General features: G+C 50.5%; 1 protein-coding gene across 1 annotated transcript in view; it reads right to left on the bottom strand.

Moving 5' to 3' along the window:
* The window catches only part of LOC149857481 (uncharacterized), a 29,328-nt gene extending 15,348 nt beyond the window's left edge, over positions 1-13,980 (bottom strand). The window contains exons 1-2 of the mRNA XM_090063415.1: positions 13,663-13,980; positions 9,991-10,617 (exon numbers count right to left, since the gene is read on the bottom strand). Coding sequence (XP_089919541.1) covers positions 9,991-10,579 — 589 coding nt within the window. The 5' untranslated portion in view covers positions 10,580-10,617; positions 13,663-13,980. The remainder of the gene's footprint in view (positions 1-9,990; positions 10,618-13,662) is intronic.
* Positions 13,981-17,058: the final 3,078 nt, after the last annotated feature.

Below are 17,058 nucleotides of genomic sequence, written 5' to 3'. Positions count from 1 at the left end.
TAACTCTTACTGTCTAGCTAACACTTCTCTCAGTAATACAGTCAGGAGGTACTTCAATCCCACGCCCAGAACCAACCATGTTATAGATCTGTTCCAACCTCAATATTTTCCTCATGATGATCACACTGGAGCCATCAAAATTGGAAAGAAAACCTCAAAATTGTGATGAGAGTGTGATTATGCAGAGATGCTGTCCAAGTCTACAGGGGGTCTGGATCAGTTGCTGCAAGACAGATAGCTACCCCAACCTTAGCCAAAACTGCAACACCTGCTAGAGTCTGCTGAGAGCCTGAAACAATTGCTCTTGAGGGAGGAACTGCTGCAGTTCTCTCACTGGGGTATTAACTCTGGAACCCAGGGCAGATGGCTGAGTTGGTAACCCAGGAGTTGTGTTAGCACTGATTATTTCAGCAGGAACAGCCTGGTACAACAGCGTCAGCTGATAAGTCATCCTTCATGTTTGCTAAGTTGAATCTGAACAGAGTTAGTAGAAAGAACACTACTCACTCTTATATTGTTTTGCACCAGATGATCTCAAAGCACTTTACAGAGTTGGTGGGCATCATTATGATCATTTTACATATAAAGGGAACTGAGGCACAAAATGGTAAAGCAACCTGCCCAAAGTCAGTCAACAGGCAAGTAGCAAAGACTGAAAGAGAATCTGAATCCAGTGCTCGATTCACCAGGCCACACACCCCATGGGGTGAAACTGCCCATACCCTGCAGCAGTCTTGTCACTGCCAGCAGAGTTACTCCATGGAGGGGTGCAGGTCTGAGTTGTCTTGCCATATTATCAAAGCTTTAGGGTTCATGCAGAGAGTGTGGAGCTATGCAGCAGGAAAAGCTCTGCAGTTCCCTTCACTTAGCTGCAAATGGTCTGCCAGTAAATGGTCTCACCCCTTCTCAGGTCATCACTAAACACTAGATCATGCTGGGGTTTGTGGGACACCTCTATACACCTTGCTTTTGGCCTTTCAGCAGGAGGAAACAACACCTTCCTGCCTTTTCATTCTGGCTTTTACCTAGCTCCTGATCCACAAAACAGCTGTGTGGATTCTGAGCAGCAGAGGGTTATGGGTTGGGATTGAAGGGTGCCAGTAGAGCTGTGGAGGAGTTCGGCACAGTAGAATGGGATTGAGGATCATTAGTACAGTGGACAGAGAGGAGCCCAGGACTTGGACAGCACGAGGGCTGAGTGACACTGGCAGAACTGGAGGGAAGCCTGGGGCTGACTGGTTAAAATTGAGCTGGGGGGTACTGCCTAACCTAACAGAGCAGGGGGCCACAGGACTGAGCTGTGTGTGACAAGCTTTGCCTAGTACTTAATTGGATTCAGCTTGTTTCCAGTTTTAGTTCCTTGATGTCAAGGCCACTAACTGTTAACCAAGTCCTCCCCATCTTGTGTGCAGTGAGCACTGCACACAGGCACAAACAGCAAGCATTGCTCTTGTGAAAATCATGTCCAGATCAAGAGAGTTCCTGCTATTTATAGCCCAGCACTGTTCTGCTTGGTTCAGCTGTGCCCCAGTGGGATGTGTGGTGACATGCTTTATTGGGGAGGGATCTGGGTGGCACAGTTCAATCACAAGCCTTGCAGTGAGCAGCCTCCAGTGAGGGAAGCTGGTGAACAGCCAGCCTGGGCTCAGTTACATGCTGCACATATGGGAAAGGGGATAAGGGAGCAGGGATTACATAGCCTCAAATCCCTGGTGGCTGCAGGTCAGCCGCAATCATTGCCTTAATCTGCTCTCATCCCTGGGAAAAGCAAAGTACACTGTGGTGTAGCCATCTCAGCACCAGGCTGGGCCAGTTCTAAGGGAAAGGAGCAGCAGCAGGAAAGCCAGGCTTGGCACAAGGCAGAGAGGGAGGTAATAGCATTAAAACAGTGCCAGACCCTCCAGGAGAGCATGGTGGGGGTCCTGGCACATGTTCCTGTTACCAGATTTCTGTGCAGCACTGCTCAGAGGTACCTTTTCGCCAAACACAGCTAGGCAAGAGTGCTCAGTCCACAGCTCCCATGTCCAGCAGCAGACATTTTTAGCAATCACTCAATTCAAGAATGATGTCTACCACTGCTCATTGATGGGTTCATCCAGCAGCAGAACTCAGGAAGCTAAGCCCACATTGGCAGGGACTAACCATGAGCACTAGCCTACCTGTTTGTGCCACTGCAAAGTGTCTGGACTAAGGAGAATCTAGTGCTATAAGCAACATGCTAGATGAGTGGTGCCAGCGTTTCCAGCTCAGTCTCCAGGGAGCTTTGGCTTGTTATACAAAACACTTGTGTGTGTGCGTGCATGTGTGGTGGGTGGGTACAAGAAGTTATGCTCAGCAAGTGTACAGAAGACTGTATATGAATATACAAATGAGCCAGAGTAAGCATAGCCTCAGCATGTCCAAATAAAAGCAAAGGAAGTACATGTGCAATGGGGTGGCTTGCTTACTAGCCGTGCACAAAAGGATGTACATGCATGTTCACTGTAGTGGCACAGTTCAGTTTGTGTATATAAGACGATGGGTGCTTGTTTGTGTGCCAGGGGATGCATAGCTTGGCTAGTATGCACAAGAGAGTTTATAAGCACCAGTGCAGAAGCCTGGATGTCCTCATTAGTATGAACAAATACATATGCATACAGGGCTGGATTAACCCTTTAGTGGGTCCTAGGCAAACAAACTCATGGGCCTCCAGCTAAAGATGAAATTTTTATATTACTTTTTTCGCTCAATAATTATAATATGTAAAATATGCACAACTGGGCCCTTTCTTCACTTAGGGCTCTAGCCATGTGCCTAATCTGCCTATATGTTAATCCAGCCCTGTATGCACAAGAGCATGTGCCATACTGTCCATATGTGTAAGACATGGGCATGCATACCTCTGATCACAAGGACAGCACAGTTAGTGAACATGAGGTGGGTGTAAAAGGAGAAGCATGGTACAATTAATATGCAGTAGCCAATTATGCACACATGGACTTATGGTTCCATGACACAATGTATGTGTGTGTAGGTAGGTAAAGCATGAATATGAGTAGAATCCCATTAATGTGCATGTGTGGGGGGCAGGATTGTTATAAATCAGGAGTAACAGACTTGATCACCCAGCACTGGAGTGAATAAGGCAAGCAAGAGCAGTATGGAAGATAACTAACAGATGTTCCCGACAGGGCTCTATACCTCTATACCCCACCTCCACTTACCCCACACCTAAATTCCTGGTCCCACTGGGAGCCTCACAGGCAGGATCTGGTCAGACCTATGATACCCCTAGTATAAGTAATAAAACAGAGCTATTCAGGTTGGTTCAGTCATGATCTCAACTCTGGAGTCGAGGGCTGGACACAGGGAGGCTGAAAGCAGCCTCTTCCTAGCAGGGAACATCAGTACAGCTCAGGCTTGTTTTCCTCCTGAGGTCCCATGTGCAGCCTGAGATTTAGGCAAAGCTAGGTCCCTTGCATTAGACTTGGGGTAGGGCAGAGGGGGATAAAGCCTAATGTTCAACTCCTCCTCCCCTGTACTGACTGTGGCCTCAGAGCGCAAACACTGCACAGGGCAGGGCACTGGGGTGGCTGGGAGCACAGAAAAAAATCTGAGAAAGGATTAAAGCAACCCCAGAAGCTATCAGGGACAAAAGTCAGGCACCTATCCCAATGGGTCAGCCAGAACCAAGGTTGCAGCCTCACCTGAGCAATTTATGGGGGACAATCTTTTTTCCACCTTATACCTGAGCCCTCAAGGCTATATGTTAAGGTTTCCTTCACAGTCACGAGGGGAGGGCTGAGATGCTCCCCCTGGGACTTTGGGAGCTGTGTCATCAGTTGGAGCTGGTACTTGAGAAGGGCCTGAAACTGGGAGAATCCTTCAGAGGTCAAGCAGTGGATGCCTTTGCTAGATATCAGCTGACAACAGAGGGGGCTGATGGTGTTCATCTGCTTGTTTAAGCAATGCCAAGCTTTTCCAGGTCACACTCCAACAGCAGGTGTCTGCCCATCTGCTCAAGCAGGCAGCAGGGAAAGAAAGAGGGGAGCAGCCTGCCAGGGAGGGAAGGGCTGCCCACAACTACAGCAGGGTTGCTGGGCAAGGGTCCAGGACAACTGCCTGCAGAGGTTGCAGGGAGGGGGCTGGCCTGCCCAGCCCCAATGACAGTAGGTTGGTGCTAGTTCTGTCTGCGATGAGAAGCTTCCCTTTGCCCCATTACACTCCAGCCTCCTCTGCCCCCAGTTCCCACTTTCACTGCCATGCACAGAGCATAGTCCCTCATTCAGGCAGTGGTTGCTAGCATGACAGCAGTTAAATGGCCTTCCCCTCAATATCTTCACAGAGTAACTTCTCCTTCACTGCTGCACAAACACTACCCTGTTTCCTGCCTTTCCTCCCCAGAAGCCCCACAATGCCTTCCAATGTCCAGCCATGCAGTACCACAGGGATGCAGCCAGCTCTAGAGTTCAGCCTTGTGGCACCCTATGAAGCATGAAGGGTAAGATAGCAGCCTCAGTTCTTAGGTCAAGGTGCAGCTCCAGGTTTTAAGATCTCACGTGAAAAGTCCTTCCTCCTGACAGTGTCCTGCCTAGGTCTCCATGTAGTCCCTGGATGAGCAGGGAAGAATACAGCAGGTTGCCTGATCATTTTGAGGTCCTGAAGGGCAAGACCTCTACTGCCTGCACAGCCTTTTGCAAGTTATGGACCCCCAAATTACTATACTCTCCCACTCTAGTTCTTGTTAGGCCTTGGGCCTCCTGTTGGACTCCACTGACAGTGAAAGGAAGGCTCCAGAGTCCCTGAGAGCAGAATTTGGTCCCAGAATCTTTATTACTGGTGAGGACACAAGCTGCAAGTTGGGAGGAGCCCAGTACAGGCTGTGTCTGGGAGCTAACAAGGAGAACAGATTATCTCCTCAGGTGAATGAACACAGCTCCAAGTGTAGTGAAATTCTGCCCATTTATACCTTCAGGGAAATTGTCCCAACACCTGTTTGTTGTAAATGGGCCATCCCTGCACAGGGGTAACCAAGGAACAAATAGGGAGCCTCAAGGCAATACTGGTGGTGAGTCTGTGGGCACTGGTGCTGCTCTATGAGGTATTTCCATATCAGTCACACCCAGCAGTACAGCAGTCAGCCCAGGCACATGCCCTCAAACAGAGCTCTCATCTCATCATGTCTCAGGTAAGAAAGGCAGCCTGCACTGAGAAGCACTCTGCCTGTAACCAAAGGTTTGTAGCAGGCCAGGCCCTGGCTGTGTGGTTGGCCTGCATGCCAGATGCCTGTGCAGTTTGGAAAGTGCTTTGGAGTCTGCTAACATGAGAAATACCATGGAAAGCTCCAGGGTCCAGATTATGTGTGTGCTGCTCTCCCAGCCCCCCTCCCGCACTTTAGGCTGTGTGCACACAACCCTGAGACAACCCTCTATGTGGGCCTGGGAGCCAGAACCAAGTCACACTCAGAAAAGATGCTTCTGATGAAGAGCTGGGCAAGGAGGGGCCCCTAACTCATTTCTCCTAGTGTTCATCTCCACTATGCTATAAATATATCTTAACGTGACACTGGTCTAATTGCTTCCTGCACCTTCAGCTGCTGCACTGACAAGAAATGCATGTGCAAGGCTTGACTCTCTGAGACTGGAAATAGCCCCCAAGTGACTTAGGGACTATCCCAGGTGCAGACGTGGGACTCAGCCTCAGGCAGAGGTATTGCTATGGAACTTCTGGCCCCGTATTTGTCTCACAGGCTCCATGAAGTCCCCAGTGCTACAGAGCACATCTCGTGTATCCAGTTCTGCTCTTCATCCTGTGTTTCTGAGCCCCCTGCAGCAACTGGGGAGCTAGGAGACTGGGTCCCCCTCATTCTGCTCCCAGGGCTCCTGCCCCTGCACAGATGCTCTGACAGAGGGGAGTCAAGTCATCTGCCCTTTTATGCAAACTCTCCTCCCCCTCCAGCTACGTCTGCCTAGGGGAAGTGCAGTAATGGCACCCAGAGTCTGCGTAGCAGTGGGAATATTTTGGGTAAGCCTGGATAACTGTTGGGGACCAGAAAGCATCCTGACAGTGAGGGATGCCTGTCCACTGAGGGTGTTTGGCAGGCTGCTGTGCAAATGTTCCCTTAGGTTTCAGGGCACTTTGGTGTTGAGCACTGTTGACCTGGTAAGCTCTGACTGCAGCTCCCCACTGGGACAGACAAGCACTGCAGGGTGTGCTGCACCATTTCTGGGATTGGTCACAGAGAAAGAGAATGACAGAACTAGAGCTGGCCCTGCCAGCACTGACATGGCAGGGGACTGCTCATCAGCAGTGTCATTCACCCTCCCTCCTTTGCACAGTGCCCTCCTCTACTCCTTCCCCACACACTCCCAGTCCAGACGGAGGTAGAGGAACTCTTATACAGCCCCCTAGATCTGTAGCACTCAGGAAGTTAAGGAAAGGCAACATGGAGAGGCTTCAACCCAGCCAAGCCAGGAACCGGAAAGGCCCTTCCTGCTGTAACAATGCAAGTCCAGCAAAGCACAGGCTGTTCTGAGCGCTTCCCGAGCTTTGGCAACTCCGCCCATTAGAAAATGCAAGCATCCACACAGTCAGAGAGGATGTCTGCACTTTCTGCTCTGCTAGTACACAAAGGACCTGCCCCAGTCAATGGCCTGATCTTAGGGACACCAACACTGTGCTGCCAAGGGGCTCTGCAGAGGCAGACAGAAGTAGACAAAATATTTAGCACCTTACCTGTCTGTTTGGAGGGAAGGTACACAAGGCAATGCCCAGCCCTGTGAGGAAGCTGGATCTGCTTCAGCCTCTGCCCTGAGCTAGCCTCAGCCAGGGCTCACAGAACTGGAGCAAAAAGCCTTAGAAATACTAATAACAATTGGAGAGTGCTCTTTTATGACACAGGTCACCATGAGGCCGTGAGCCCCACCCTCCTTGGTCTAGGATGTCCAAAAGAGTCTGCAGCTCGCGATGAGGACTTGAAATCAACAGCTCCATTTCTCTGCCATTATGGAATCAGTCCATCAGCTGGCAAAGCTCCTCTGTGCAGGAGACAGGGCCTTCTTAGGAGTCAGTCCTAGACTGAAACCAACCTCCCAGGACCTAAAGACCACCCCAAGCCTCAATATCTTCTACTCAAAGGGCCCAGCACCTGGCAAATGACATTCTCTCACAGGAATAAAGACCAGCTTGGATAGTTAAAAAAAAAAACAACAAACTAAACCCAAACACTATGCACCAGTGCACACACATTTCTGTCTCTGAAGAGAGGGTCCAAAGAAGCAGACCATGCAAGACAAATGTTAGTCATACCACTTCATGCATGACTGAAAGGTGTTCAGATAAAAGTCACAAAGGTCTGATGAAAAGAAACGCAAAACAGTATAGAGCAGGATAGCTACAAAACCACATAAACTCTCCATTACCCATACAGAACTTGGCCCTATGAACTGGCCTCCAGGCCTGGACTCCTGCTCCAGGACAAATACATGTGTGTGTGGGCACACATGTGTACATGAACATACACACACACCCACACACAGCTCGAAGTAAAAACACATATGAGTCAACAGCATATAGCCAGGCTGTCCCACGCTATAATTTTATGCATGTACTCAAGAAGAACAGGGGCTAAGCATATTGAAGCTCCACCCACACATACCACTCCTTCTTAAACACCAAGCATGCAGAGATAGTTTTATGTCACCTATAAACTTTACCTGAAATTATTCTGTATTTTCCTTTACATTATTGATACAGATATTGTATAGCATTAGGCCAGGAAAAGTTCCCAAAGATATCCCACTAGAAACACTTCTCCTGCCTTTGGACAGCAGTTTCCCTTCAATTTATTTTAAGATCTATTGGTTATCCACTTTTAATGCATTTAATGTGTACTACACTGATTTTGTAAAGTACTAGTTTTTTGTTTTCTATCATGCGGGGCTAAGTCAAACTTATTTTGCAAATTGAAGCAGGGCCTCTGTGATGGTGTGGGGAAGGGGAGTATATTGTACTGGGCCCCCTAGCTCAGGGGGCCCTCAAAATGAGATCACTCTCTATTTTCTGTTTTCAAAATGAAGATAAGGGGACCCCCTATCCGTATGTAACAAACACCCAAATTTCTCTCACAGGCCCTGTGTCCAGGTATTTCATATCTCGAGTTATCTATAGGCTAGGGAAAGACATTACATATAAACCAGTTTAAGTGATAAGAAACTGGTTTAAACCTGTAACAGAACAGACATTCAGTGCACTTAAACTAGTTTGAAAATGGCTGAAACTGATTTGAAATAAACCTGGTTGAATATAGTATCAGACTTAACTGATTTGGGTCAAACCAGTTTGTGGAATGTCTGTCCTAGACCCCTTGTTGGTTTAAGTTAAATCAGATTCCCCCAACATCCCGGCATGCTCCCTGGGCTAGGCGGGGCTCTCTGCTCCACAGCAAAGCTGGCCCCTCCCCTCTGCTCCCTGGCTGGATCTCCAGCAGAGACTTGCAGGCACAGTAGGGTCTGCTGGGTTCCTCATGCCCCCCACCTCATCACCACTCTCTGCTTAAGCAGAGATTCCTTCCTCCTCTTTCTCACAGCACAGACCGTAGCCAGCATGCGGTATGCTAGCTAATACTGTGTAAGGCAGATAGGACAGTGTCCACTTAGGGCTTTTTGGAGCTAATCAACAACTCAGCTGGTAATGTCCCTACATTCTTTCCTTTAGGAAAAAGCTGTTTAAGAAGAGCTTGAATTAATGAGCTAATTTTATTTTCTGATGGGGTGCTAAATGCTGATAACAGAGCTGACAAATGCTGATATCAAAGCGGGGAGGGAATACCTCCCTAATCACAGCAACCTGTGGGGCCCTGGCCATGCACCCCTCAGCTCAGCCTTGTGGAAGGGAAGGGAAGGCTGCTCCAGCACCCCCTGGCTTCTAGCCTGAGCCACTGCAGGCATGTGCTGGCATTTGTTCAGTCCAAAGGGCTTGTCTGTGCAGTTACAAAGTGATTTAGCCTAGCTAAGTTAGATTAACTTGCAAAGATTGAATCAATTCAGGCTCAGGTTTTTTGAATGTCTGTCCCTAGCTAGGGTCACCAAACTCCTATTCTTATAAAAATATATCATCTTTGTTTGACAAGTCCAATTTTTCACAAAGACATGTTGCAAGCATGTTCTTTTGGTGAACCACAGTTAGTTATGCTGCCATTCTTTACTGACTACATCCCATAGCAATCTCTCTATGATTTTTGCTGAGGATAAGTATCCTGTTAAATGGCCTAGTTTTTGGAGCCACCATGTTTTAAATGGTCATCCCTCTTCACTTCAAAATGACCTGAAGAAAGGTACTTTGTACCTGAAATCTTGTCTGACATCTCTCCTAACTATACAGTTGGTCCAGTAAAAGATATCACCAAAAAAGCCTTGCTCCTTGCATATTTCCTGGACTATTGTAGCTATAAGAAGACTCCAAAGGTACAGTCACAAATTAACTTTTCTCCAAGTCTCTGCAATTTCCCCTGTTCCAAAAGATGGTGAAACTGAACAGCAGTGGCTCAGAGAGCTCCTCAAGGAAAGCTAAGTCAGTCCCTCTGTGCCATATCTGTACAGTAGGATAATAGTTCCTTGCCTTAGTAGGGCATGTAACAAAGCTTTACAAGGTGCTCTAGTGCTGAACTTACAAAGAAAGGCCCTGTTCACACATGGATAATTATAACAGAGGAGATGTAACGTGGCCTTGTTCACACTTGGGGATGCTCATATTTGGAGGGCTGCACACACATGTGTGCATGTGAGTGAGCACACACTTGCATAGATCTGGGAGTAGGGGAGTATGTGCACATGCGGTTGTGCAGGCTTGAGGAGAGGTATGTGAGTATGTATCCACAAGGGACCCCATGCCTCCCACTCAACAACGTGGTAAGTGTGGTACACTGTGCCAGCATCACCCAGGGCTGCCCCAGGTTCTGGGTGCCGCTACAATGCCTCAGGGCTGAGGCAATTGCCAGCCAGGGCCTCTCACCTACAGCAGGGGCATCGTACTCATCTCCCAGAAGGATCTCAGGTGCAGAGTAGGCCAGTGAGCCACAGCTGGTGGTAAGCATCTTGCCAGGCTGGAAGCGGTTGCTGAAGCCGAAGTCAGTGAGCTTGACCACACCCTGCTCTTGGAAGAAAACCACGTTCTCAGGCTTGAGATCACGATGGACCACATGTAGCTTGTGGCAGTAGGAGATGGCATGGACAATCTGGGCAAAGTAGTGCTTGGCGCGCCCCTCAGTCAGGCCACCCTCATGCCGCATGATGTGGTCAAACATGTCCCCACCATCGCCCAGCTCCAGGATGAGGTAGAGCTTGGAGTGGGTGTCAATGACCTCATAAAGCCGAACCACATTGGGGTGCTGAACCAGCTTCATGCAGCGCACCTCCTGCAGCAGCTGCCCTGCTGCACTCACATCCAACTTGCTCTTGTCAATCACTTTGACGGCCACCTTCTCCCCAGTGAAGACATGCCGGGCCAGCTTGACCACAGCAAAATGGCCCTTGCCCAATGTGCGCTCCAAGTCATAGAGGCCAGCAATCTTCCCCTCATAGCAGCACTTGGTCCCAGCCATGTCTGCACCAGTGTCACAAGTAGTCAGGCATCAGGGAGCTGGGAAAGAGAGAACAACTGCTGAGCATAGGAAATATTAGGCACCCTGACCCTGCACACCCACTGAGAGCAGGGGTCACTGGGCACCCTGTCCCCTGACACCAAACACTGATCCCAACACTCAACATACACAGCTCATCTTCCATTGACTGTCTACAGCAATGGGACTTCATCTAAATGGTCAAAATGTGTGCATCAATCCCACACACATGCACCATACAGGTTGTCTCTCCAGTTGCACGTGCAGAGATCCCAGATCTTCCTGTATATGAACAGATGCAGCCCAGCTGCCTATCTGCCTCACACATACATACACAGACCTCAACAGAACAGGTCACTGCTTGACATCTTTGTGGTATGGCTCTTAGTTTTCTATGCAAGCTGCCCTGCTGCAGGATACCATCCTACAGGACTTGAAATGGCTGAGATGCCCAGCAGGATATGGCCATGCTACTGGTATTAGGTAGATTCTCTGACCTAGCCATGGGGCCTGTGGGCTCATAGTTTGACACTCACAGAGCCTGATGCCTTCTGTCCTACCCGAGCAGCCTCTGGATCCCATTCTATTGAGGAGCCCTGCAGCCCCCAACAAGCACTTACAGAGTATATGCCATTCATGCAGCCCACAGCCCATCTGGACTCAGCTTTCCAACAGGTAATCCCAACCAGCCTTAGGCTACCTGCATACCCAGAACTTTGGTTCATCCATACCTATTAAATATCCCTTGCTATTCTAGTCTGGACTCTGCTCATACAGAGTGATATTCCTCAGTTCTGATCCCTTGGAAAGCCTGGTGGAGGTTTGAGGAGTGTGCCATGAGTTAGACGCAACAAGCTGGGAGCAGAAAGGAAACAGCTTAGTTGAAACAGCAGTTGTAGGGTTTGGAAGTGCCTCGACTCAGGGCATTCCACAGAAGTACCTCAGCAGCTGCTGGATGCTGCACCTTCCAGGGTGCTGTTGGGACAAGCCACCAAGTCCCAAGCATTTAGCACCAAATAGTCAGGGCTCACCCCAGCCAATAATGAAGCTGAGGTCAACATCTAGCAACTGATGCGACTAGTGTGCTGTCAGACATGTCCAGATGTGCCCTGGAATTGGGGGGGCATGGTTTCCGGTGGGGCGTGGCTACAGCCAGTGCTGCCATTGCCCTCCCATGCCACCACCATGTCCCAGCTGGCCCCATGCTGATACCCACCCCTGTTCCGTGTCCAGCTGCTCTCTGACACCATCCCCTCCCCCCCCCCACTCCACATTTAGCCAGTGTGCCATGGGATGGAAAAGTTTGGGAAACACTGGCTTAGGTGGTAAAGCCACCACCAGAGAGAGGAGCCTGGGTGAGATGCTAAAGCCATGGACTGTCTGACTCAAATCCCTTGGTATGCTGCATGTTGTCTCCAGCCACGGGGCCAGAGTTGAAGTCAATGGGCACCTGGGTACCAGAGGGGTCATGCCAGGCTGCCAACAGCAGGGCTGGACACAGGCCACCGCAGCATCATTGTGATAGTCACAGGTGATGCCACTGTGCTTGGGAGAAGGTGGTTAGTACATCGGGAATATGACCTTCAACTGTCCCCAGCACAGGTGTCAACAGACTCTTCCCCTGGACTCTCTGATCTCTAGTGTCAATGGCATGGAGCCGAGCATGGAGTTGCCTCAGAGTGCCTCCTATAGACTCCAGATTAATCAAGTGCCAGCACGAGAGGAGAGGCTTAGGAGAAGGGGACCCAAGGTCCCTGGGTGCCTTGGGGCTCTGACCTGCTTCCAGCACCATGGCTGCATGTCAAGGAACTGGGTTCTTGGGGGCAGAAGACAAGAAAAGAACCTGCAAAGAGGGGTATCCCCTGGCTCCTGGAGTACTGAGGGTGGGAAGGTCTGTGGCTCAGGCCATCCCCACCCCAGAGAAGCTGGAGTGAGATCCTTTCCAGTGGTGCTCAGCTGAGCGTCTGCATTTGTCTGGCAGGCTGGCTGCCGCGTGTAGCATTGACACACACAACACTCACTGCAGGGAGGGAGAGTTTCTGGCATTCTCCAGCAGATTTCCCTCTGCAGCACCTGGGATCTGCATGGCTCTGGAGCTGGCTCCAGCACAGCATCATTCATCACATGAATAATGCAGTGTCCTCAGCCACTGAACCTGGGCACAGGACCCTGCAGGGCTATATGGACCACTGGGCTGGAGCCTTGCTCCCTTGCAGCCATCCTACTCCAGGCTGGCATATCTCAGCAACCAAGGCTGGACTCAGACAGGAGCCTGACCAGGAAGGGAAGATGCAATGGGGCCACAGTGATGAGCAGGAGGTGCTCTGCTCCCTGACTCGATGCCAAGCCAGCATCCCATCATTTAGCAGCTGTTGGACTCTCTTCCAACCCAGATCAATCAGTACAGAACTGTGCCGCTCCTGGATGAGACTTGCTGCCTTGTCCAGCTTTCCTTCCACCTCCCAAATTCCCCTGGGCCCCCTCTTACTCTCTGTCCCAAATAGCAGGGCAAGGGAGCTGTGGACATGCCTGTCGCATCCTGCCCCTGCATGGGGAAAGCGCTGTAAACAGGAGCCGTGAGGACTGCCAAGGCCCGTGTGATGCAGTCCAGCCAGGCTACGCGGGTCCCCTTCTGCCCCCTGGCTGTGCAGGGGTCCGCAGCCTGATCTCTCTCCTGCGCCCTGTGGTGCCCTGCACGGGGGCTGAGCAGGCTCAGGGGCGGCAAGCCCGGCCCTGGCGCTGCCCCCCGGGAGCGGGCCTGTGCCCGTGCCCGGCGAGGGCACGAGCCCTGCAGAGGCGCCAGCCCCGGGCCGAGAAGCGCCGGGCTGACTGTCGCCCGCGGGTGTCGGAGCCCCCCCCCCCCCGCCACCTTGTGCCGCGGCTGCCTGCGGCGCGGCTCGCAGCCCCCGCCCCGGGGAAGGAGTCCCGAGCGCGGCACGGTGGCGGGGAGCAAAGGGTTAAGGCGGGGAGCGAGCGGCGGGCGGGAGGGTGCCCGGGCGCAGCCCGCCGCCGCCGCCCCCCCGGGCCGCACTCGCACTCGCACTCACACTCGCACTCGCACTCACCGCGCGGCGCGGGCGGCTCCGCGCCGGGTGCTGCTGCCGGCTCCGCTCCGGCGCTGCGGCGCTCTGAGGAGATTTCACCCTCATTGACGTCAAGAGACTCGCAGGCTGCGGCTTCTTAAAGGGGACCAAACTCTGCAGCCGGGGAGCGGGCCCGGCGGGGCGGCCTCGCCCTGCCCTCGCTGGCCCGCGCCGCGCCGCCTCCGGGGCAGGGGCGGCCGCGCCGGCTGCGGGGGAGGCTGCCGGGCTGGCGGGCGCGCGCGGGGCGCGGGACGGCCGGGCCCCTGGCAGCGCTGCGCGCTCGGCAGAGCTCTGGGCTCGGGGAGGAAACAGTCACAGGAAACAGCGCGAGCCAAGCAGGGATCAGCAGGGCGGCTTGCAGCCAAGGCCCCGCGTCCGTGCCCGGGCTGACGCTGGCACTGCCCGCGCTGCGGCTCCGGGCAGTGGCGCACTCTCCCTGGCTGGAGGCTCTTGGAGGCCCTTGCGAGCCGCCCGGCGCCTGGACTGCCCCGGAGGCCTAGTCCCTCTGCCCCAGCAATGGCCTTCAGGGCCCGGGTCCAGGCAGGATGTTTTGAACTGTTCCAGAGCACTGGTCTCCCCAGCCCCACGAGGCTGTGCTGCACCTGCTTACTACACGGCCTCGGTGGGGACAGCCTGCGCCCCGTCCCCAGCAGGACAGGCAACACCCACCAGGCATCCTCATACCACAAGACCCCTTTTTTTTATTCAAACGATTTGGAACTGATCTGGCTAATGTGACCTGAAATTACAAAACAGAACACAAAATATTTCCAAAATACAACTCCCGCCCCCCTGCAACCTTTAGCTCAGACGTTTTCAACCTTTTTTAATAGGTGTACCTCCTACAGGCAGACATGAGGCTGTGGAGGGGAGCGGGGGGAGGGCGCAGCCAGGCACAGAGCAGGGGGCTGGGTGGCAGCGGCTGCCACCATGTGCGAGCTCCTTCCCCCCCTCCCTCACCATCGGGCACCACCTGTGTGGCCCTCAGAGGGGCACCGCTGCCCTTGCCCTTCCCACCCCGCCCTGCTCCTGAGAGGTGGCAGCACGGGGTAGTGGGTGGCTGCGCTCTGTCCCCGCCTACCTGCATGTACAGGCAGTCCTCGGACTTAGGACACAATTGGTTCCTGAAAACCGCATCTTAAGTCGAAATGTTGTAACTCAGAACCAATTTTCTCATAAGAAACAGTGTTATACATGGGGGATCAGTTCCTGAACCCTATTTTCACCAAAAATACCCCAGAATTTTGTACTTGATCAATTATAGATGGCTAATATAGCTACATTAATGTATTTATATTGTAAATAGCAACCATATTGATTTGGAAGGATTTCTTTTGGGTGACTTTGCTGGACTTTTTGAAAGGCTCTTGGTTGGACTTTTTGAAGGGTTCTTGGCTAGAGTTTTTCTGGAGTCTTGTCTGCTTTCTTAAAGAAAGTGTCCAAGGAAGTTTGGATAGATGTTCTCCAGAGATGAGCGACGCAGCAAACTTGTTTGCTGGCATGGCATTGCAGTCGAAACTGACATCAGAAAGTTGAAACGGTGTCAAATTAGAAATGTTGTAAGTGCGAAACGTAACTCAAAACATTGTAAGTCGAGGACTGCCTATACTCCCTAGGGCCTTCCCAAGGTCCCCCTGCCTTAGCAAGTGCACAAAGCACTTTGAATAAGCAGTCGTTAACCTGAACTTCAGCGGGAAGCTGGGGGAGTGGGGTGGAATCCCCAGTTTGGTTTTATGGTTATATATAACCTCCCACAGTGGGGTGCTAGTCCATGAAGTAGCCAGGTGCTACTTCAATACAGAGCGTCATAAAAAAAGTAGTATAGTTCTTGGGCCCTGTGCAACCAGTAAAACTCACTGCTGTGCCTTCTTTGGCACAAGTCTACATCAAGGCTTAACAGCAGGTTGGGTGAATCAGTTGATGCTGCTGTAACTGGGTGTTGCGGCCTATGTGGCTGCAAACAGCCATTCCTTGCTAGCGTACAAAGGCACAGGAATATTTATGAAAACTGGAGCTTCATCATGGCTTCTTGGACAAAGTAGGAAAGATCTGCCACAGTGGACAGTAAGAGTCACTCAAATGACTGTATCAAATACAGTTTAAGATGGATACTGGTACTTAATTCTTCAACTTTTCCAAACAGCAGAAAAACAGTATGTAACTAAATCTTAGCTGCTTTGGAAAAAATACCTTGTGTCTCAAGGAAATGTAATATACAAGATATTATTTCAGTAATGCTGACCAGACTGGAACTACAGACCAATGTATGACTACTCTGCTCCACTTAATAGCATAATGGAAATTTGGCAAACTTACAGGCAAACTTATTAGAGTCTTTATAATATTAGGCAGCAAAGATAATGAAGCAAGAGTGCATATGTTGTGACAGACAGAACTGAAAGTTCTTGCTACTGATAAATGCTGTAGGGGCAAACAAGTAAAAGAATCAGTCACAGAATAGTAAAGCATAAAATATTGAGAAAATGTATCCAACACAGGAAATACAGGTAAACAGAGTGAAATAGTTGTCGTCCTCAGAAAAAAAGTAAGCAATGTCTACATTGCAGGAGAAAAAATGAAAATGACATATGCCCGGCATATGGTGCCACATGGGTTTATTGCAAGAAAAGAAATCGTTTTGCAGAAGTTTGCAAACAGAGACAGAAGCAATCTTATAATATTCACTGAGTGGAAACCGACAAAAGTACCTCTCCAAATGAGTTTCATTGCAAATTAGACCTGCAGCTGTTAAAATGTTGGGAAAACAGTGATTTTGCCCACCTAGAACTGAAAGCATCACCTCAGGGATTCCAGTGTTAGACTGACAGTGATTCTATCTGCACCATAATGAGCTGCAAAGATTACTGCAAATGTGGACAAGATAAATCATCCGAACTCCAGGTCAAGTTCTAGAGCACAAGGAGTATCTCCTGGGACAACTCACGCAAAAATCTACCCTGAGAGGTAGCTGTTAAAGCAGCCATACAGCAGAATAGCAGTTCTTCCAAATAATTAATTTAAAAAAAACCCTGGATAACATTGTGGATTTGAGAGTCCAAGAGAAAGTTACATGATCTCCAGACTGGAGCCGTAGTAGGTAAAAAGATGGTTTCTGGCAAGTAAAACATGATGAAAGAAGCAGAGCTTTGATGGATTTCTGAATTCATTTTGCCAGCAGTATGACAACTGTGGTACAACAATTTTCTTATTTGTACAGAAAATTCAACCCTTGCACCATGTATGCCATAATTGCAAAAGTGGTCCAATGCAGAATAATTCAGAAAGATACAAAGAGTGCTCCTATTTGAAAGAGACATTCCATATTCAATCAATTTTCCATCTTCAGACAACCTTAAATTGTCTTTATATTGTCTTGCA

Source organism: Crocodylus siamensis, chromosome 9 (assembly GCF_052110815.1).
Source record: "Crocodylus siamensis isolate JL-2025a chromosome 9, ASM5211081v1, whole genome shotgun sequence".
In the NCBI taxonomy this organism is placed as follows: domain Eukaryota; kingdom Metazoa; phylum Chordata; order Crocodylia; family Crocodylidae; genus Crocodylus; species Crocodylus siamensis.
Note: the sequence above shows the minus strand (reverse complement) of the source record. Positions and strands in the feature narration are given on the sequence as shown.